The sequence below is a fragment of the Ursus arctos genome, unplaced genomic scaffold (genome assembly GCF_023065955.2).
Source record: "Ursus arctos isolate Adak ecotype North America unplaced genomic scaffold, UrsArc2.0 scaffold_27, whole genome shotgun sequence".
Classification (NCBI taxonomy): domain Eukaryota; kingdom Metazoa; phylum Chordata; class Mammalia; order Carnivora; family Ursidae; genus Ursus; species Ursus arctos.
Window position 1 is genome coordinate 14,643,061 of NW_026622952.1, and position 23,066 is coordinate 14,666,126.

At 42.4% G+C, this 23,066-nt stretch overlaps 1 protein-coding gene across 3 annotated transcripts in view; it reads left to right on the top strand.

Annotated features, from left to right (window-relative positions):
- NRG1 (neuregulin 1) overlaps positions 1-23,066 on the top strand; it is a 1,048,028-nt gene that overhangs the window by 829,373 nt on the left and 195,589 nt on the right. Inside the window, exon 1 of one of the 3 annotated variants that reach the window (XM_057303499.1) lies at positions 2,471-3,057. The exons of the other annotated variants lie outside the window; for them this stretch is intronic. Coding sequence (XP_057159482.1) covers positions 2,937-3,057 — 121 coding nt within the window. The 5' untranslated portion in view covers positions 2,471-2,936. Of the gene's footprint in view, positions 1-2,470; positions 3,058-23,066 lie in introns of those variants that run through there. 3 annotated transcript variants of the gene reach the window in all.

Genomic DNA, 23,066 nt, shown 5'->3' on the forward strand with positions numbered 1-23,066 from the left:
GCTGCAACTGACAACTAAAATACGACTCTAGAATCTGATCATAGTCCCAGGAAGCCCTGTCATCCAGCTGCTCCTTCATCATCTTTCTTAAATGTTCTTTCAACATTTATCACTGCAATTTTTGTCCTCTTTTTTTTCTCTCTCTCTAGCACATCAAACCAAAAAAGAACAATTATTGCAGGCTCACTTATACCCAGCTTCCTCCCTTCATATTCCCTCATTCCCCAGGCCTGAGTATTTCCATAGGAATCCTGTTATTACTTACGGCCGCCATGTTTTATTATAAAACTCCGCAATATCGACAATCTTTGGTCCTCATCCTTCGTTTGGGAAAACTCTCCACTAGTACTATAGATTCCTTCAAATGGAACATCATCACAAAATTGTAGGCTCTTCCGTTATCCTCACTGAAAAATTACTGTAATAAGTAATTAAGAAGCTGTTTTGAAAAGTAAAACATCTGGATTCAAAACAAAACTGACTGATAGTATTTCCATAGATACGGGTTTTTACTCCTGCCTTCCTGTTTTATTTGGAAAGACCTGAAACTTTTTATTCCAAAATACATTTTTACTTTATAGTCTTCAATTCTAAAATACTGATACATTCGGTAACATTTATCTATTGTATAGTAAGCCTGTAAAGGGTCTCATATCTTGGAGATAAAGTACCTTTTTTTTGAAAGGGTTCCCCTTTTCTGAATTTTGCTGTTTCCTGCTTGTTGAGCAGTGGCCCCTCCTGGGAAAACAGAGCTATTTCAGCCAACATTCGGATTTCATTTTACATTCGACTCTGTGGAATATTACAGTGCTACTTGGGTTTATTCATAATCTTTCCCCTGATTTTGCTGTTTTTATAGCCTAGCAAAATTTATATTGGGTGCTTGTTGAAGGGTCATCAGAAGATACTTGGACATCAAACTTTTTCAAAATAATGATGGCAATACTGCTAAAATATCTCTCAGCAGTTCTTTATTACCCTGAAGATTAAACAAGAATAAAATCATTCTTATTATAGGACTGTTTTAAAATAAATGTTTTTTGCCCCCTCCCTTCCCACATATAGAGCAAGGAGGCACCCCAGATTTCATCTGTATTTAAATGGTGGCAATTACAATATATATCGAGAAGTCTGTATGCATGTAGTGCTTCGGTTAGCATGAGCTCCAGAGAACCGAAAATCAGGAGCAAGTCACTTGTACCCAGAAGTAAATTTCAGACATGATTGTTCATATTCAGCTCTTCCTGACCACAACGGGAGTCCATCACTGTGAGTTAACATTCTAAGTTAGCCACAGTTGTGATATAACTAGGAGGATGTATTCTTTACATGATTCTGGATCATTCCGTGGTGTGGATTACTCTGGCCTCTAACTTTTGTCATTTGCGGAGCAGAGTTCCAACGTTTTCTTGATTTCACTGCTCTTTAGAATTCTCCACCAGAGGGAGGACAAGGGAAGGAGAAGTAGGTTTCACCCGCAGTCCCGAGGAAAGTTTGAATCCGACAAAGCTAGCGTTCATGAATTAAAGAGCTCTAGCCCAACTCTAACTCTCCCTGCTTGTTTTCTCACTCGGCAGAACTGAGTAAGCCCCCACCCCCAGCTATTGCAGTAATTTTATTGTTGATCGCCTTTTAACCTCGGTTTTATCAGTTCCTTTGAAAATCAGGTTGTAGTAAGAAATACAGTTTAGGACACCCTCTCCGAAGAGGCTAGATTATTACTATTTATTTTTTAAAAAGCTAAGGATGAGAATTATGACAGGCACGTTGTTAAACACATGAAGGCACGATACACACACATTCAAGGAACAAATCTGGGAAGATAGTGCGATCTGACCATCTTTACGGTTCTCTGAGCCCTTCCTGCGTACCCGGAATAATCTTACACTCAAATTCCCTTGCACACAGTTTCTCTTTGCCCTGCGAACGTGTGGGACTTTGACTAAAGTAAGAAAGGAATGAACCCCAAACTCTCTTGGAAAAACAGAAGTTCCTCTCCTTCCCGAGGGTTCCAGAGCCTTAATTTGGGGGGCAGGTGTCAGAGTTCTAAACTTTTTTTCTCCCTCTCTCCGCATTGTTGGGAATGGAGCAGCCCTTGGGAGCTGCCTGGCAGCGGAGGAGAGCGAGGAGCCCCTGGGTCCCTTGCTCGGTCTTTGAATCTCCCGGGGCCGCTCAGTTCGCTTCCCGCGAGCGCCGCGGCGGTGGTGGCGGCTGCGGCGTCTGGGCGCAGCTTCCAGCGACCCCTGTCGGGGGTTCCCGGCAGCTGCTCCGCGCGCCGCCGCCCCCCGCCCAGCCAGGCTCGGGGAGGGAAAGGGGCTGCGCCCGGGAGCGCCGAGCCCAGGCTCCTCCCGGTGGCGTGTCCGCGCCTCGGGGTGGGGGTGTGGTGGGGAAGAGGGAGGGGGCGAGGCAAGGGGAGGGGGAGAAGGAGGCGCCAGTCTCCAACCTGCGGGCGGGAGGTGGGTGGCTGTGGGGCAATTGAAAAAGAGCCGGCGAGGAGTTCCCCAAAACTTGTCGGAACTCCGGGCTCGCGCGGACGGCAGGAGCTGAGCGGCGGCGGCTGCCTGGGCGATGGGAGCGCGGGCAGGACGGTGAACGCCTCTCCCTCCTCGGGCTGCGAGCGCGCCGGACGGACGCCACCACCGGAGCCGACAGCAGCGGGACCCAGCGCGGCGGGAACCGAGGACTTCCCTGGGCGACAGAAGCAGCCACGAGAGCGAGGGCGACCGGCTGAGGGAGTCACCGCCAGCCCCAGGTGGCCCGGACCGCACGCCGCGTCCGCGCCGCTCCCCGCAGGCGACAGGAGACGCCCCCGCGCCGCGCGAGTGCCGCAGCTCGGCCGCGCGCTCTCCCCCTCGAGGGACAAACTTTTCCCAAACCCGATCCAAGCCCTCGGACCAAACTTGTGGCGCGTCGCCTTCGCCGGGATAGGTCCGCGTATGAGCGTGCATTTCTCAGGCGAGATGTCCGAGCGCAAAGAAGGCAGAGGCAAGGGGAAGGGCAAGAAGGACCGAGGCTCCGGCAAGAAGCCCGCGCTCCCGGCGGGCGGCCAGAGCCCAGGTGAGTGCGCAGCGCGGCCCGGCTCCGCGATCCTCTTCTTCCCTCTCGGCTGTCGTCGCCTCTCCCTCGCCCGCCCGCGCCCTGCGCTCCAGGCGCCTGGCGCTGCTCCCGGGCGTCCGCGGAGCCGGGAGGTTCTCGCCCTCGGTGGGGCCGCCCCTCACCTGGGCGCCCAGCCCTACCCGGGCGACCGCACCCCGCGCGGCGGGTTGGGGGCGGTAGCCGCGACCCGCGCTCTCCGAGGGTCCGGGTCGCGCAGCGCTCCCTGCCTTGGCCTTTTCCTAGCGCCCGGCAGCTGAGCCCAGCCCGGGAGCGGGACCGGAGTGCGGGAGCGGAGGCTGGGTGCGCGCTCCTTCGGCGCCAGGAGGGCTTTGCACGGGCCCCGTCTGCCCTCTAGCGAGAAAAGCGGGAACGGGTCTCCACTTAGCGTGCCTGGTTTGGAAGAGCCGGGTGGTCGGGAGAGAGGCCCCGTGAGCCGGTGAGCGTCGGGGCTTGGGGCAAGCGATGTGTAGGGTTGCCGTGTGTGCGTATGTTCACCCTGATTCAGCCCTGAGATGCTGGACCTCAGTTGAGAGGGATTCCTAGGGGTCAGCGAAGCAGATAAAATCTAGCCCAGTGCCAGGAACCAGGTCGGCTCCAAATAAGTTCTCAAACTTTAAACTTAGCAGTTCTGTTTTTCAGGACCTCCTTGATAAGTATGGCTAATTTATGTTCCCAAGAGGTTCCGAAAAGCAAAGCTTATCTAAATTTTTGAACCCAGTTGCTTGCTGGTTATATAATAGGATGACAGTGGCAGTTAAGGCTTTCTAGAGACAAATCTTGTATTTAATAATCAGAACACGGATGTGACTGACAGTTTCACCTTAGATTTCCCTAAGAAGAGCTGATCCTTTAGATACTGTCTTGAATAGAGCAAGCATCCTGAATAAATACTTGCTTATGAGTGATTGAGTGAGGAAGATGCTTTAAAAAGGAGAGGAGAGGGAGAAGTATAAGGGCTTTTTATTTTCTGTCTCTGCAATTCCCAATTGTTAATTAATCCAGATCCTTAAGTCACTTAAAGCATCCCCCAACACATTTTATAAAGCACTTCTGAAAATATAATTCACTAGCACTTGGTAATACTGTGGCTGAGAAGATAAGCAGAAATATTTGTCTGTTCCTTGTAGGAAGAAAACAAGATTTGCTTAGTCCTCTTATTGGCATCACTGATAGCATTTCAGAACCTGACTTACTGGCAGGGACCTTCTGCAGGTTTTGAGCAAAACAGAAATTGAACAAAGAGTAATTGTTTGGCCACTGACCATTCCTGTGCATGCTTGTATAATAAGATACTGCTGATCAGATTCACCTTATTTACTTCATGAGGGTATATTGAAATTGTCTTTACTTTTATCCTGTGTTTTGGAGACAAGGTATGAAATGCGGAGCCAAATTAGCAACCTCTGTAAGTGACTTATCCGCTGTCCTTTCAGAAGGCATCATGGTAAATTAAAGAGACCTTGGACAGAACCCAAACTGCAAAGTTGTAGAATTATTTGTGGAGACCTTTAGGTGTTCCCCTGTCCTGCCCATGAACTCTGCCTTCAGAAGTTTCCATGGTCCTCTGTAGGTGGTCTGATGAATTAAAGAGGGGCATTGGTTTGAAGTGGCGTCCTTTTTAGGTAACCGGTTTGCATTTTGTCAAGGGTTTCTAGCAGCAGTGCCTTAGCATAGACATTTCAGATAAGCAGGTAGATTTAAGATCCAGCTGGCATTTCTGTGTCCTACAGATCTCGTCTGCCAGGTAGGCAGCTGTGTTGTGACCACCTAATGTTCTCCCTTGACGCCGAGTTGAAGAGCTTCCTTGGTGACTCTCATTCTGCGTTTCAGCCCACAGTTGTGATTTCCTCTAAACCAGATAGATTGGCATCTTTAAGTGACATTCCCTTTACTGTCTTCCCGGAAAATTGAGGTGAACTTGGCTCTAGGTTCGTTTTTGGTATATTTATCTCCCTTTTCCGTCAGGTAGTCCTCATCGTTGGGGAGGAACCTTTTATCTCCTCCAGGGCACCTGGAGGTGGTAAAAAGTTCTATAAATCATATAAACCACTTACGAATATTGATTCTTCATCGGATTTGACAAGAATGGTTAACTCGAAACCAGCTCTGTATAAAAGCACATGGCATTAACAGTATTGCTTTGAAATCAGTGTTTCTCTCCTTGTCATTTTCCTTTTAATGGGGAACGCCAGTACACTTTTCCTTATCTTAGGGGAGTAAGTAACTGATAGCCCTAATGGCTTGTGGGAGAAACTCACACCCCGTTTTCAACTTTCTTTGCACTCAAGTTCTCAGGCATCCTCCAAAGAACGACTTGGTGCCAATGACTATAGTGTTGCTACTTGACATGCCAGCCCCGAAGCGGACCTAGGAGCACACCCATCTGTTCGAGAGCTCCTGCGTTAGTGTCCTGCAGTCCCACGTTTCAGCACTTGCTGAAAGCAGCCACTGAAACTTCCTGTGCTAGATGATGCAAATGCAACCACCCAGCCTCTCTTTGGATGTTATAATATTACTTCACGACAGTCGGGGGAGATATAATGCTGAGATAACAGCCTCTCAGCCCCGCTGTGCGCTGTATTATATGCAGAGGCATAAACACATCTGTTGGAGGGAAATTTTCAAGGGAAAAAGGCTTCTTTTACTTTCATATGACATGTGTGACTGATATGTGATACATACATGGCTATGTTTCATAGCATCCACATTTTTATACAATTAATGGAATATTGAATTGCACACTGTTGGGGCTGCAGATGTTCAGCAGAATTATCTATTCCCTAATAATGGCTCTAAAAGGTCCCAAGCCCTTGGGCTCATTGGTTCCTCTTCTCTGCTCAAAATAAGCAACCTCAGCAAATCCTGGGCTTTGTAACACGGATCCAGGTAGTACCAGGGGCCCTGTAATATCTGGGCCTCCTAGATTCTAGACCTCCCATATCCACCCTCTTCTTACTGATTTAGTTCAACAAACTCTTCCTATCGAAGCCCCAGTTACAAAACCAGAGTTTTTGTTTTGTTTTGTTTGCTTTGGTCTTTGGCTCTGAACTTCCTGTACGAATTTCCATTTGCTGATATGTTTTTCTTCCATAAAACACCACAAAGGATTTTTTTCTCCCTCCCCCTTTTTTTAAAATAACCTGGAACAAATTCATTATGAGCTAAGCCACATTCTACAACTCTTAGGTCTCCGTTCAATCGTGGACGTAGGGGCATTTGTGACCACACGTGAAACTTACTGTACCGAATGGGGAGAAGTGGTCCATGTGCTTCCTGGATGACATCACCCACCTGTTTCTTTAAGTGGCTGCCCAGACTGAAGTGCTTGTAAACATTCTTGGATGTAAAGTGTGCTGTCACTAACAGGGCAGCCTGTGTTTGCAGAGCAGGAGGAATGTCCAGTGATCTCGTTCAACCTGGTTACATCTGGCCACTTATCTTCTGTAATTACTCAGAACCTTAAATATTATTTATAGGATGAACTAGGATTTCTTTTGAAGAATTATTTTGAAGCAGGAAGAGTGGGAGAAACTTGGGATCCTGTTCTCATACCTGCAGGATGATAAAGTAATAACTGATGGAAGAATGAGAAAAACAGATATATATAAATAATCAGAAAGCATTGAACGAGTACGAGAGTAGGGAGTACCTTATACATGCCGGGCACTATACTGGATGCTTTTATATTTTTTAATAAGGGGGCTAATATTTATTGAATATTGTAGCATGTTCCAAGCAGCGTACAGACACTTGGTGTATTATGTCGCTTGTCCTTTAGGAAGTGCAAAAATGCCTCACCACTGGACAGCACGGAGTTCTTAGCTCTGTAGCCACATTGCCTGGGTTTAAATTTGTTCGCTACCGTTCCTTGATGGCTTTGTGAGAAAATTACGTCATCTCTCTATGCCTTAATTTCCTTCTTTGTAAAAATTGCATAATCGTATTATTATCATGAAGTTATTACGAGGCTTAAGTGAGATAATCCATGGAAGCATTGTAAACAGTGCCCGACACGTAGTAAGTGCCCAATAAATGTTAGCTCTGTTTATAAAATTACTCTAGAAGCAAAATTGTCTGTGTTTTTGCAAAGGTATTTGACATCATTTTCAAAATTTACCTTTTATGGTAAAAAAATAATTCCAAACCGGCTTTAGATTAGAGTGAGTATAAATATTAATATCTACTACCTGTAAATATAGAGAAAAGGGGATAAATATGTCAAATACGATCACTGCATGTATGTATGATGAAAACGGTCCTGAATTCAGACTAAATATTGAAAGTAGAGTGAGGTGCGGCATAATTTTATCTCTGGCAGAAAAACGTTGAGGTTTCAAGCTCTGAGAAGATTTTGAAACCTGACTCCTTTTCTGGCAACACTTAAGAGTTGACGCTCAAACCTCACTTTATTATGTAGAATGCATAATCTTCTCCTCGGGGACTAGTACAAATTGCAGCAATTGAAAAGGAAAGTGTGTGTGAACATTTTTTGGGGGTTATCTTTTTATCAAATGTAACAGTGTGTTGCCAGCAAAGATCCCAGAATTGAGTGCGCGTGTTTCTAAATATAAGTGAAACGAACATAGGAAATCCATATTCCTCAGTTTGTTTTCTCCCCTCCTCACCAGAATAGTTGTACGTCTTGTTTAAAGTTCCAGGAGTGTGATGCTGACCAAATCAGTGTTTTATTAACATTCTCGAAGTAACAAGTTGCATTCGGCATTAACAAAGTCCTGGTAGTCTATCACGTTCTGTCGGGACAGAAGAAAACAAACTGAATGTCAGTGTTGGGGGCGAGTGATATTATTTGCTCAGAGACAAGTAAATGGACTTCTCATATTTTCGTTAACCCTAGGGCTTTCCCTTTCATTGATAGAAAAGACAAAAAAATGAAATCAGGTAGTCTTGGCCTAAAAACTGATTTATTTTAACCAGAGGAACATATGCTATAAGGTACATAAAAATGAAATTTCCCCAGAGGCATAAGTGGCGTTTTGGACCCGTCCTCATCCTACACATCTTAATGGTAATTCTGTGTAAGTGTCCTTGTAGGAGTTTTAAAAGATTCTTTAAAAAGTGAGCTACCAAGATGCCAATAGATGTCAGTGTTTGTTGCTTTAGGAAAAGTAAGGTGTTAGGGGAAAAAAAAAGAGAGCTTAATTTGTTCTAGTAAGTTTTAATAAGCTAACGCTGGCTGCTCTGAGAAGTTTGGTAAGTATCAGGACCCTGTATAACCTTGTGTACTTATACTTTGTTAAAGAAAATGTCATCGTTTCACATTCCGCTCTTCTAACTATTAAAAGATGCCTCTGCAATAAATTCCTGAAAGAATTCAGAATGTAGGCTGAAAATACACGAATCAGCACATTTTTTTCTTTTTTTAAAACGAAGACACAATTGTTCAAGAATGTGGTTACGTCTTGTATTTCCTTTGCATTATTCAAACTAGAAATTAATTATGCCTGCATCTTCTATCACCTGGATTCAGATTGAGCACATGCATTTTCGAGTCCAGCTCAAGTGAGTTCTGTGGGCCGTGGCCCCTGGAAGGCCGGTAATGACCAGAATTTTTTCTTCTTTTACCCGTGTCACTTTTCTGTGGCCTGCAGAGGGTGCTCCAGGAGCATCACACTGCTATTCCCCAAAGAATGACTTTTTTGCTTTTTTTTTAAGTGACTTTGATATTCTGGGCAATCTGTGGGGAAGAGGAGAGCCCTGATTTCATCTGAGTTAGCTGCCTCCACTGGCCTTTGTTTTCCAGCGAGACCAAAGAGCTTGAATTCACTAGGAACTCTGAATGGGAACATTCTGATGCGTCCTTCGGATGGTGAGGATGCCGGTTGTCACTTGCAGGAGGTGGGGGGGGGATGTCTGTGAAATGAACTCTCACCAGCACTTTTTCCGCAGAGAACCTAGTAGTTCACAAGCACCTTGCGGTTGCCCCATACAGCAATTCCTTTTGAATAAGTTCAGAGACCTCAAAGAGATATAGTCATATTTGAAAGGTTGCCAATGTAAGCATCTGCCTTCGGCTCAGGTCATGATCCCGAGGTCCTGGGATCGAGTCCCACGTCGGGCTTCCTGCTCGGTGGGGAGTCTGCTTCTCCCTCTACCCTTCCTCCCTGCTTGTGATCTCTCTCTCTCTCTTTCACTCTCTCCAATAAATAAATAAAATCTAAAAAATAAAATAAAACGTTCCCTATGGCATTGGAAAAATGGTAACGTGAAATGACCAAAATTGAACAAAGGATTTTTACGAACACATTTGCTTTCATTTCTTCACACCATTTCCTCAAGTCCTAGCTAAAATTGCGTAAGAAGCCTACTTTGATTGAGGTACACATTGTTGAACATAGTATGAAAGATTAAATCCGTTAGATCATGGGGTAATGTTGTAATATCGTCACCTAGTCCCTGTTCCTTGCTCACTATTGATCCCACTCAGCACGTGTCATCGTCAACCGTGAGTTGCTCCCATTACATTACTCCCCTGCCCTTTTGAAGTGTAGTATTGTTCATCATGTTTCTGAGACAAGAAAGGTATTATTGGGGCACCTGGGTGGTTTAGTTGGTTAAGCGGCCGACTCTTGATTTTGGCTCAGGTCATGAGCTCAAGGTCGTGGGATTGAGCCCTGCATTGGGCTCCATGCTCAGCACGGAGCCTGCATAAGATTCTCTCTCCCTCTCCCTCCCCATGTGTGCGCTCTCTCACTCTCTCTCTCTAAAAAAAAAAAAAAAAAAGTATTACTAATGGGAAGGAGACTTTGCTGTGTCACAGTGTCCCAAACCTTTCATTCCAAAGCTTCAATGGGCAGGCAGCTGGCTCCTTGGGGCAGCTGGTGAGTTTTAGTTTCAATGATGTGAGAGTCAGGGAATGTTTTATTAGGTTGAACCATATGAAATTGTCAATTTCGTAGGTCATACGTGACTGACTGTTGTCAGTGTCACATAGTTTAATATTTGGATTCTCTTGTGGTAGTTTGGCTTTATGCTGTATGTGTTACTTTAAATAACATCGTAACGACAGCGTTGAAAGAATTCTTATAAGTTTTGGTAATTAAAAGAGGTTAAAAGTAATACATAAAGGAATCTGGGCTAGGAAATCATTGAACCAGTGGCATTTTTCTCCAATAAATAGATCAGGTCATATGATATCCATATAAAACAAATTCAGCGTAAAGTCAGGAGTATCAGGGCAACTAGCATTTACCCGTGGAGAAAAGAGTAGCACATTTCCACCACGACATAGAAGTATTATTTTTATTTGACCTGTTAGAGAACTGTTATCTTGCTTTCTCTTACCCACCCTATTTCTAACAGAGATTGCAGAGATGTAAGAAGGAAATACCAGTGAGTGGCGAATTATCCTGGCTTTATTTTATGAGATAATATGACAACAGAATCTTTGCTCAGCTTCATGGCACTAAAGCAACACAATTTTTCTAGTATTTTAAATAACTGAATTTTATTGTCAAGTGAAAACGCATCTCATTATGAATGGCCTATATTGCTTCATAAGTAACGTTAAATTTAGATAAAGCTGGTTTTTTGAAAGTGTGTATATTTGTGTTTGTGACTGTAAGTCATCTGTTTGTTATATATAAGCTCGTAGTTGTAGAGACAAATTGCAATTTTAAAGGTTATGGCAGCTCTTCAGCTATTCTGTCGTGAATCTAAAACCAATCTTTAAAAGGAAATGTCTAAATTCCAATTTGGAATGATTTTCTTTTTTTCCAGAACACATAAATCTTATAAATATAGTGAAGTGTTTTGCATACCGAATGTCTTATATTTAAGGACTCCAGAATTGAAACTTGAAATTCCTACGCATTTTGTGGTTTTTTACAAAACATAGAATTCAACCTTACATAAAAAGTTGGAGGATTAATTATACATAGAAACATTTCTCTATTAATGCCCCAAGGTTTTATAACTTAAAGTTTGTTTTTTAGCTGTGTAGTAGGTCATTTATTTAGGAATTTTCATTCCTATATAATAGGAAATCACACTTATATGTGAGCTGATAAGAAATGCATCCAAAAATCAAAGAAGAAAAAAAGTGAGGGAGATAGTCAGCAAATATTTAAAGGAAAACAAATGTTCATGAGAAAAGAACTTTCTTCTATGGAGATAAATGTATGTGTTGCTGTTTAATGTTTAGAAATATGTGTTTTATGATTCGGATGCCCTCTCTATTCTTAAGTTTATCAGGACGTAGAAGCGTTTCTGGTTGTCCTTGAACTTGTCTTTTGTCCCCTCCGTGCGTCTTATTCCTCAGACTTTCTGTTCTATCAGAGGACAATTAGAGAAGAGGATTTGTAACTTGCTGTAATCATAGTTGATGCAAAGTTGGCTTGAGGGTAAGGGAAGTCATTTTGGACACAGCACACTGTAGTTTTGTGCCTGCGATGTGAACATTTGTATTATGTTGAACATGGTTTAGTATATGAAAAGGTTGATTTTGGGTTTGTTTTTTTTTTGGGGGGGGGAGGGGGACCTTCCCTTTTCCCTCCCTTCTCTCTCAAACTTGGAAAGTGTACTTTCCAGTTATGAGTTTATACTATATTAAAGGTTATGGATTTTTAAATGAAAGGGTCATTTTGTATTTGTTTTATATATTCATGTAATATGTGAACATATAGTGAGAAGATTTTTTTGGATGGAGGCCAATGTCATATCATTTGTAACTTTAGTTAGGGGTTGAGCTGAGCCTAAAACATGAACCTACGTATGATTCTGGTATCTTCTCTCCAAACCCACTGAGTGAAGGACATCCAAAGTAGGATGGCATTTTGAATCTGCACCTATATGTTCCACAGGGAATGGGATGAAACAAAATCCCGTGAAGAAGGGTACACCTGGGACCAAGCCCTCCTGGGTGCGGCCCCAGCCTGTCCCTCTGAGGCAGCCTTCCCTAAACCAAACAGTATCCTGCCTTTGGGCAGCTCTCGAGAACTGAGCAGCATTTGGCATTCTCCAGGAATCATCTGGCTACTCACCTCAAAAGGAAAAATCCCTTTTCTAAGTGTGGCCACTAAAAGAGAAACATTGGCTCTGTTTTTTCCTAACTAGCAGGCCAAATGAGAATTCCTGTATTCACATATGGTGCAGTTCAGAACATAGCAGCAGGAGAATTTGACCGTGAGCGGCCCCACGCAGAGGTTTCTGGGACCCCTGAATACTGGCCTGGCTTTCGTTGTGTGGCCTTCCTCCTGCGGTGGAAAGGGGCGGTGGAGAGGGGCTGCTGCAGTTCGCCCAGAGCTCCGAGCATGGTTGAAAGGAACGCTCTGGTCTCCGCTCCGATTGTGCGGATGTGAGCCCAGACTGCGGGACCTCCCCCTTGTGTAACCCGGACGGTGACTGAAGCTTTTAGGCCTTACTTTCCAAGTGTACACAGTGTGGAAAATTGTATGTAAATCATGTGCTCGTTCTGAGGAGTAGTGTTTGAGATTGTGCTGGGGTCCGAGTAAGGACTAAATGATTTACTGGGTTTGAATATTAATAAAATCTAAGTATTTTTTTCTGTGTTTGTTCACCTCCCGGTATCTTCTTCTTTGTATGTCTGTATCAATGTTGTCTGAAGACAACTTTAAAAATACATGGCATGGATCTTTTCACGGGGTCTTGGATACAGAGGCTCCTGTAAATCGTTATCGTGTTGTTGATAGTACAGATCAAATATTTGTTTGGCATAGATTCTATAGCTTTGGACCATTGGTAAGAGTCAGATGCCAAATACATAACACATTCATAAAAAGATGAGCGGGTATTCTTAACCTGAGATTTAACTTGATCTTTGGTCTATAGATAAACTAATTTTTGGAGAATAGAGGAACACTAGCAGCGGTACTTTATTTTTTTTTAAAGATTTTATTTATTTATTTATTTGACAGAGACACAGAGAGCACAAGCAGGGGGAGTGGCAGGGAGAGGGAGAAGCAGACTCCCCGCCAAGCAGGGAGCCCCACGTGGGGCTGGATCCCAGGACCCTGGGATCATGACCTGAGTTGAAGGCAGACGCTTAACCGACTGAGCCACCCAGGCGCCCCTAGCAGTGGTGTTTTAATGGATTGGTGCAATAGTAGGTTATGGGCACTTGTATTTTAAATAAGAGCCACATACCCTTACTCTTTTAAAGTATCTGACAATTAGTTCTTTTTTTTTTTTTTAAGATTTTATTTATTTATTTGACAGAGAGAGACAGCCAGCAAGAGAGGGAACACAAGCAGGGGGAGTGGGAGAGGAAGAAGCAGGCTCCTAGCGGAGAAGCCTGATGTGGGGCTCGATCCCGGAACGCTGCTGAAGGCAGACGCTTAAGGACTGCGCCACCCAGGCGCCCCTGACAATTAGTTCTTTAGATGTAACGTTCCCATTCCTTATCTGCTATATCTTGATGGTCAAGGGTAACTTGTATTGTACATAGTGCCTAGTAGACTACTTTGCAAATGAATATTTATAGGATATATGAGTGAGAATCATTTTTCTATATATGTTTATTAACTATTGTGTTTCCTAAGCTAAAGGATAGATAATTGTAGTGATTGATTGATAAATTGATTTAATTGGAGCACATTGTGTTGTAAGGTATGCTAAGTTCATTGTCTCACAAAATTTTTCATTTGTATATTAAGTTGACATTATTTGTATATGTGTCAAACCTGCTTTTATATTCTGAAATTTTCTCTCCTCTCTGCCAACAGAGTGACAGTATTTGTGTTAAGCACAGTATTCCACTCTTTAAAATTATAGTATTCTCTATATTCCCCCCTTTAAGGTATTTTTAAATAAATAAAAACAGGGAGCATGCTGTGAAGCCCATGAAATGGTAGATTTTTATAAACAGTTATAAGAGCAGTAATATTGAAAATAACTGTCATCTCTTTCTGAGAAAAATATTGAAGGCTGGTATATTGTCCCAGAAGGATTAGTTCAAATACAGAAAATAGATTGTGATTATAATTTGTTTTAGTGAAGTCACCTTGCTATATACTTGGTATCTTCCCTGGGGGGTGGTGGGAGGGAACGGCTCATGCATTATCCATTTTGGGAAAGAGTTACATATACAGGAATTATGGAAATGAGCTAGTGGGTTTGTCAAGAGAAAACCAATTATTTGAATACTGGGTTGAATGGAAAATGAAATACATAATTTTCCATATATTAAGTTGAATAGAAATGGGAGACGTATGTCCTAAGGGTTGTGTTTTGTTTTTGTTATTTTTTACATGTTGACTGTATTGTGTGTTCTCAGTTGTCCTTAACCTGACAGGAAAGGAAAACGTCAATAGAAATAGTTACTTTATATTTTTGATATCTGGAAAGCAACATTAGAATTTTAAATGTTGTGTACGTTATTCACACCTCATCGAAAAGGACTGGGGTCCACTTCACGAAGGTGGAGAAGACAAAGGCCATTTATTATTAACATAAATATATTACAATATAAAGAGTCTAGTCCCCAAGACCCCTATGGGTTTATTCTTCTCTCAGGTCAAACCTACACAAGACTCCTCCTACCAAAAGGGCCTCTAAATTGGACCATGCATGGTGAAAAAAAAATGTCACCCCTTGCAATATTGTGCTGAATACAGAATAAATATTCACAAAACTTTAAAAGCTCAGTGAAAGCTTTGGTGAAAGCTTTTCACATCCGATTTTGGTGACTGCGGTCACACACTGTAAGCTAAAGACACGCTTCACTGCTTCCCTCCACCCTCCACTGAAGGTTAGGTCTACTTCATTCTACCTCTTGAAATTGTGATGAAAAGGCAGGACGCGGCCATCTTGCTGCTTTGCCCCCAGTGCATCTTATGGGAAGAAAGCTCCCGGCAGCCCCCGGGGGAGTAGAACAGTGTCACAGGGACGTGCCTGTAGCCATGCCTGTTGGGAGAATGTCAGGGTGCCTCTGCATTCTGACACCAGAGGATTCCATGACAGGCAGCCGCAGAAGATCTGAATGCCCTTTTTGTCATTTTAGATACATGATTTTACAAAGTTACTGCTGACCTTAACACAGATGCCCTTCTGGGATTTGTTTCTGTGAAACTTAGCAGCAGCGGGATGGCCCAGTTCCTGAATAATGCCATTGCTCTTGAGCAAGGGAAGTTACAACTGCGTCAACAGAACAATGTATTCATCCCTGGTGCTGTTACAATTCTCATGTTCACTTCGAGAGAAATAACTCTTTGGAAGATTCACAGTGTTTTGCTCGTATTAGTGCGTCAACTCCCTATAAGATAGAAAAAAAAATTTCCTGTTCAGAACTTTTAAGCGTCTAGTTTTGGGTTATGAATACAGTGGTTCTTTGTGGGGAACTCCCTGGAGAAATTAAGCAAATAATGGACATCCTTAGAATCGTCTTGTTTCATGGTACGTTTGTAACTACAGGCCTCTTCTTTAAGTCATGATGGCGGTTTCATGGAAGAAAGTCTCACTTAACTGACTGAGCCCCCAGGACCCTCTAGAACTATCTTTTAAATGATCAGATAGCTTTACTTTTTATAAGCTTGGTTTTGTGATTATTAGTCCTATATTTATATTTATATTAGTATAAATGCAGAGTCATTAAACTGTAAGGACATCAACAAATGTATGTAAATAAATAGATAACTTTCTATATTCTATCACCTTATTGGCTATAATATAGTAAATATGGCTTTGAATATTTTATTTCTCTGAATATTTTATTATCTTTGAATATTTTATTGATGTTTGCTTGCAGGACAGAGGTCAAAGCAATGTCAATTCTATTTTGAGCATTTTATTTTGTTATTCATATATTTTAATTTTTAGAAAATAAAGCAGTGTTTTCATCCAGAAGATTTTTAATTGAGTGGTCATAGATGTGCATTTTAGCATTTCACATCTTTAGACCAAAAAGCCCATAAGGTCATGTCTGTCTTGTGCATTATCTTATCACCACAGACTAGCAGAGCGCTGGAAGCATAGTTGTTGCTCTTAAGAATTTATACAATGATTGAACGAATGAGGCCATTTGCTAATTTGCCTAAAACAATGAGTTATGGGAGTTTATGGGTAGCAGGTTTAGTTATCATGTTACTATCAGTCAAGAAGAAAGTATGAGAGCAAATGAACAGTATTAGTTATTCATGGATTTGTTCCTAAATTGACCATTCATTATTTTTCTGGTTTAAATTTGCACAATTTATTTTAAAGCTCCAGTAAGTAATAATCAGTGCTCAAATTATTCAGACTAGTGAATAGAAATTAGAGGTTTGTTCAGTCCACAATTCTTGCTACCCCAAAGTGTTTTTGTTATCTTTTAAGTACACATAGGCAGTGAAGAAATTAAGTAAGCTGATGCAGTTTCAGGAGGTGATATTTGCAAATACTCAGACTCTTGCCTGGAACATAATGCTCGCTATGTTAAGAGTTTGCTATATAAATAAATAACCATTGCTCCTGGTAAACAGTGGAAATAATCTTCAACAATATTGGTCTGCCTAAGCAGTCAAATCTTAAATAATACTAAATTAGTCCTGGGAAAAATCATAGAATATTAGAACTGAAAAGGTTATTTTAGAGGTCATCTGCTTGACTCACATTTTTTAGATGAGGAAGACCACAGGATCCAATAGGAGACTCAGTCCCGGCATTAGAACTGGGGCATCCAGACTTCAGGGTAGCGATTTTAATGACTAGGAGACCATACTTTCAAATCTAAAATTGGCCCTGTATGTGAATTCAACCTCACTTTTATAGTGCTTTCGGTGTGATTATGCTTCTGGAGAAGAAAAGCATATTTCTGTGCCATCAAATAGCAGCTTGGGGTACATCCCTGGTGTGATTTTAACTATTTTGAGGGTTGCAGTAAATGTAAATCAGCCAGACCTTTCTATCTATTTGTTCCTTGTTACGGTAACTTGTACCCAAGTGGGTTCGATAAATATTGACTGACAAGATGACCAGTAAAGCAAGTAGTCCTAATGTCATAATATGGAAGAGGAGGGTAATGGGTCTGTGTGTGTGTGTGTGTGTGTGTGTGTGTGTGTGTGTGTGTATGGGTGTGAGCTGTCTCAGAGCTCTGAAACTTTGCTAGCGCGGACATCTTAATCCAAGAGGTCCTAACAACAAGAAGGATCTCTGTGGGCCCTCTGGATACTCTTTGTAGAAATGAGCTACGTGCAAAAAAGTATTGTGAACACCTGTGCCTTGACAGCTGCTCCGAGACCAAGTCACCCGCTTGCATCTGTGAGCCACTGACCACTGATTGCAGTGACATTTTATCACTAACAACCTGAATTATCTTTGACCCAGAGACCTAGGGGTCAAAGGTCTTTTCGTCCATTATTAAATTTCCAGAGTGGCAGTTCAATTTGCATTAGGAGGTTTATTTATATTTATTTATTGAACTTGTTGGGAGGGGTGGAGGGAAGTACGAGGAATGAGAGATGGACTTGCTACTGTTTCCCTCCTATTTGTAGGATTTGGGCGGCCTCCCACAAGAAAGGAAGGTCCCAGAGACTTAACACATTGTGGTTTTCATCCGGGCCTCGCCTGGCCTGTCCTAGAAGTTACTGGGACTGTCGTCAAGCCAGAGCTTCACAGAAAAATGACACTCTGCAGGTTGCTGGAGGGAGGGGCTCTGCCTTGAGGACAGCACCGAGCCTTTGAGGCCCGTAGAAACTCACAGTTGGCTGATTCATATTCTCACCTTAATGAGGGACTTCAATAGCGGCTAGAAAGGGACTGAAGAGTTCAGCTGGAACCTATCCCAAGGGGCTGGGAGGACAGACATCTGCTGATTCCCTGCCTGTGGCCGATTGAAAGGCTCTTCTGGGCTGTAACCAGGAAGTACTCCTGGGCCAGAGCTAGGAGGGCTGGAGGTGAAAGCCTGGCTTCATTGTGTGTGTGTGTGTGCACACACGCGCGAGCCTCTAACACTGTGTAGTAAGCATTCGCCTCCTGGGAGGAAGAGGGAAGCAGGAGGCACGGTGCGGGGGGCACCAGTGTGTTGATGTGGAAAGGCACTGTTCAGGCAGGCAGGCGGTCAAGAGAAAGGAACACTCAATTCACATAGTTGGGGCCATCATTTAACATGGCTGGGCGTGGGGTGCCTGGGTGGCTCAGTCGGTTAAGTGTCTGCCTTCGGCTTAGGTTATGATCCTGAGATCAAGTCTCGTGTGGGACTCCTTGCTCAGCGGGGAGTCTGCTTCCCCCTCTACCCCTCCTCCCTGCTTGTGATCTCTCTCTCTCTCTCTCTCAGATAAATAAATAAAACCTTTTAAAAAATGGCTGGACTTGATGTCCGTGTCTGATAATTAGGAAGGTAGGTTTAGATGAGGTATAAAAAATTTAGATGTAAAAGAAAACCCTGATTCAAAGTCTGTATTTTATTAAGTCAGTGGTCTCTACAAGGCTGCCCCTACCAAATTTTGTGTAAGACGATCCTGGTATGTTTTTACTCGGAGGCCTTAGTAGTGAATACTTTTTCAGAAATCCTAAGGTATTTGAAAAAATAATAGGCTTGTAAGGTCTAGGCAAGTAACAGATTGGTTTTATGTAGCACACAGTTTATCTTCTATAGAACTTGTGACAGGTGAGCTAGTAATGTGGTTAATTTATCTGGCAAACACCGAGATTTGTTTAGGTATGTGATTATTTAGGGAAAATATAGAACATAATAAATGTATTTATAAATTGCTAGTACAGAAGCTATGAGTATAATTCATATGAGAATATGAATTCTTAATAGAAACTGGGTACTGACTGTGAATGCGGTATCTCAGATACTCCTAATGCAGTGGTTCCTTAAAAGCACAGGTTACAGAGTTGTGGTATTTAACCTGTACTGAGGACCCAAAGTGTGTGAAACAGTGGGGGGGAAAAGAAAGTGAACCAGACACAGCCTTTAAAAAAAAAAAAATTAACATATTTGAGAGAGAGTGTGCTCCCAGGAGTGTAGGGAGGGGCAGAGGGAGAGGCTCTCCAGCAGACTCCCCGCTGAGCACAGAGCCCTACTTAGCTCAGTCCCCCTAACCCTGAGATCATGATCTGAGCTCAAATCAAGAGTCAGTGCTCAACTGACTGAGCCACCCAGGCGCCCCAAACTAGACACAGCTTTGGAGACATTCTTGGCGTATTTGCTTTAAAAAATTATAAAATTGTCCAATATTTTTTCAGTGGCTTATGTTTTTTCAAATTTAGTTTTGGCTTTTCTCCACCAATAACTTTCTGTATAAGATACTTCCCTTTACTTTCTACAGGCCACAGGCTCTGTGCATTTTCCAGAGATGCTGTTCTACACTGACATTCTCAAGAAGTGTCTTTTTAACCCTGTTGATCATCTTTGCAGAAAGATCATACTACTAAGTTAATTTACCAGGACATGTTGGGTTTTTTTTTTCTGTGTAGTTAGTCTGAATATTTATCAAGCTATTAATTGAAAGGATGCCTCTTAAAATTTCCATTACTAAGATGCCCAAGTGTATCTGTTCTCCTCTTGATAAAGCAAGTATGTACTAGAAAAGTAGCAGACTGCTTTTTAAACGAAGTGGATTAAGCTGCCGTGATTGTTACTGTGAACCTGTATGGCAAGTCATTTTGATCGCCTTTTTAACATCAAAATCACAGAGACATGAAATGCTTTCTGCCATTTTACAATCGTCAGCAAAGTTTTATCAATAGGATACAAAGTACACGTAAAAAAATCTGAGAAGTACACGAAGGAACTTTATTTCTCAAAAACTTAACCCAAAAGAAGAAACAGTGAGCAGGTACCAGGTGCTTCCTCAGTGGCCTCGAGATATATTTAAGTGTATCATCTGGAGGTTCATTTATTACCAGGAAAGAATCAATTCCACTTTATTCTTCTCTTTTTCTGTGGCACAGCTCCAGGAAGGTATTTTAATTGATTGGTGGGAAGATTTTAACACAGACAAAACTTATAAGCCAAGCACCCATTATTTCTAGTACAGTGGCTTTACCACATTATTGGATAATAAAGCTAAAAGCTGCCAAATGTTTCAGAATTATTTTCAGAAATTTACATCCTCTTTATTCCCATTACCTTGAGAACGAGTTCAGAGAAAGGGCTTAGTCAGCATGCAATTATAGTATTAGATAAAATACACAGTTTGCTCTGAAACCGAGATGCAGCTAGTTGTCTCTACTTTAATCAATGGAGAGCCGCTGAGAAGTTAGTTGTCACTTTAAGTGCCACTCCTTTGAAGATAATCTGCTTTCTTCTCTGGATGCGTTTAAGATTTTCTCTCTGTCTCTCTGTCTTTTGTTTCTCTTCCAGTTTCACTATGATGTACTTAGGTACGGATTTCTTTTTATCCTGCTCAGGACTCATTGGGCTCCCTGAACCCATGAATTTGCTTAATTCTGGGACATCCTCACCCCTATCTTTTCAAAGATGCTTCTACCCATTTCTCCTCCTAGAACTTCTATACTTCAGAGTGTGTTGGAACTTCTCCCTCTAAGGACCCAGTTCTGTTTTTCCCTCTTTCAGACTTCCCAACCTTTGTCTCCCTCTGCCATTGTTTCTTCTCATCTGTCTTCTGCTTCACTAACTGTCTCTTCTGCTGTGGACAGTCTGCTATGAAGCCTGTCCACGAAGCTTTTCATTTTAATTCTTGTTTTGTTTTTATTTCTAGCTGCTTGATTTGGTCCCTTTTCAAGTTTTCTCTGCTGCCTTTTATATTTTTCCCGTCCCTAAAGATAATTTCAAATTTGTGATGTATTTCTTTTAGCAGAGTAAGCATATTTGTTTCATGATTTGTGTGTGGGCATTTCCACATATGCTGGGTCTCACTCGATGCCTTGTTCCTCTCTGTGCTTGGTTGTCTCTTAACTCTGTGCTGTGCTTGCTCAGGAAAAGTGATCTGTGGCATTTCTCAAGGCAGAGATGAAAGGGCTCGCATGCTTGCTAAGAAGGTTTGTGTTTGTTCCCACTGGATATCTGGGATCCTACCAAGTTCATGGCTTGAGTTCCAGGGCCTATCACTCTGCTTACCTGGGCTTCAAGAACCTGTCTTTAGACCCAGTTTTTCCCTCGATCTTCACTCAGGGTCAAGACAATGTCCCTCAGTTCTCTGGGGTGGGAGAAGAGGGGTAAGTTTTGTTTTGGTTACCTGCAGGTATGGATTTTGGGGTGTTCTCTATAAGTATAGCCCTTTGGAGTCCCAGCTTAGCATGAAGAGGGTCTACCATAAGATTCTCCACTTTGGGGCCTTGACTGCCATTCTCTCCCTCAGGATGGACAAAAGTTCTTAAAGAAAATGGGGTCAGATTGTCCAGGTATTTTGCTTGTATTTCTTGGGTTCAAGATTGTCCTCAGAATTTGTCCTGGAAGTCCCCTATTTTGTCAAGCTGGTTGAAGATAATGTTTATTACAATTAACTCACCGTTTTTAGTTCTTTGCAGCAGAAGGTTATTTTGAAAACCTTACCTTCCATTTCCTCCAAGAGAAGGGGAAGAGAAGTCGTTAATTAATAAGAAACTAAAAACCTTAGGGCAATATTAATGCCTCACAGGAGACGTGTTGCCCTGAGGAGTACTAAGTTACGGATTTTCCAAAGGTCACATTTTGTGGATGAACTGACTGGTTTTGTTTACCTTTAGGATCTAAGCAAGCTTCTATCTGGTTAATTTTGAGTTATGGCAATCTCTACAGAAATGCCTCAAGTGGAGGTGGGAATGGACTTTATGAACCCAGGGTCGGTGGGTCAATCCTGAAAATGTCAATGAAATAAGGGATAACGCAGCTCAACGTATATCAGACAAGGTATAAATCTCACTGAAAGTAGTTGCTGTGGTTACTACCAAATTTACAGGAGAAGGGGCAAGACTTGGCCAATGCAAGAAATCGATTTAAAAAAAAAAAAACAGCTTTCTGGTGTGGTATCCTTCGTGTTTAAGAGAAAAACGATGAAAAGTAGGTGACTTGATCAAGGTCCCAGAGTAAAGACCACCCAGTGTCTCCATAGATGGGCCTGACGCTTCACTTTCTGCCCCACCTGGGACTTAAAACCGTCACGTGTCCCTCATCCCAGTACCCCCACCCCCGCCCCGACCCCAGGATTGTGCTCTGTTGCTGTAGCCTCTGAAGTTGCCGATTTCCACTCCAGGCATGTGTATTTCAGACTAATAGTTAGCAGAAGTAAACACAGGCATCTTGTCTTTTGAGTGTCAATTGAAGAAACTGTTCCTCCTCTTGAATTGGCCACGTGTGCTGTCGCTGCTGCCCATTCAAGTTCGAGGCAGAAAGTAGATGTGACGTTTATGGAGGGAGCGTGGGGAAGGAGAACAGCTGCAGGACTCGGGAAAGTGACTGGATGCTGGTAATCATATTTGGCAGGTCAAGGGTGAGATTTAGCCTGAGGAGCTTTTGGACCATACCCTGGGCTAGCAAAGTAGTGTGAAAATCAGCTCCAGGTGTTTCCGTTATTCTTAATGCCGAGGTATTATTAAAGCACACAATAATGTGTTTTCGGATATGGAGGGTAAGGGATTGGTCACTAACTGCTCGAGAATCACTTATTTGTAGCAGAGCCTGTTCTCTCTTGACAGTTGCTCCTGCCTGGTTAAAATACACCATAAATGTCCAGTGCTTGTTTCAATAGTTTAAGTTTCCTCCAAGTGAGCTGTTAACACTTTTGTCTTCACGAGAATGCTAACTCGAATGAACCTCTTTGAGCTTTTATGCTTTATGCTGCAGAATTTGGACTTTGCACTGGCATATCTATAAGTTCCTACCAAGTTTGAGATGAAGAAATTTGAAATCATTATGCTTATTTAAAAAAATCTCAGGCATTACCAAATGACAAGTGATAGAGCGATGCTTTAGAAATACGTCCAAGTACTAAATATAGAAGTTAGAGTACCATGAGACATTTCATATGAGATGCTTCTGACGGTTGGAATGATGGTTTGGAACTTTGTAAGTCAGGATCGAAAAAAAAGATGAGGGGTAATTGAAGTGCCATTTAAGACAGGTGTTTCCT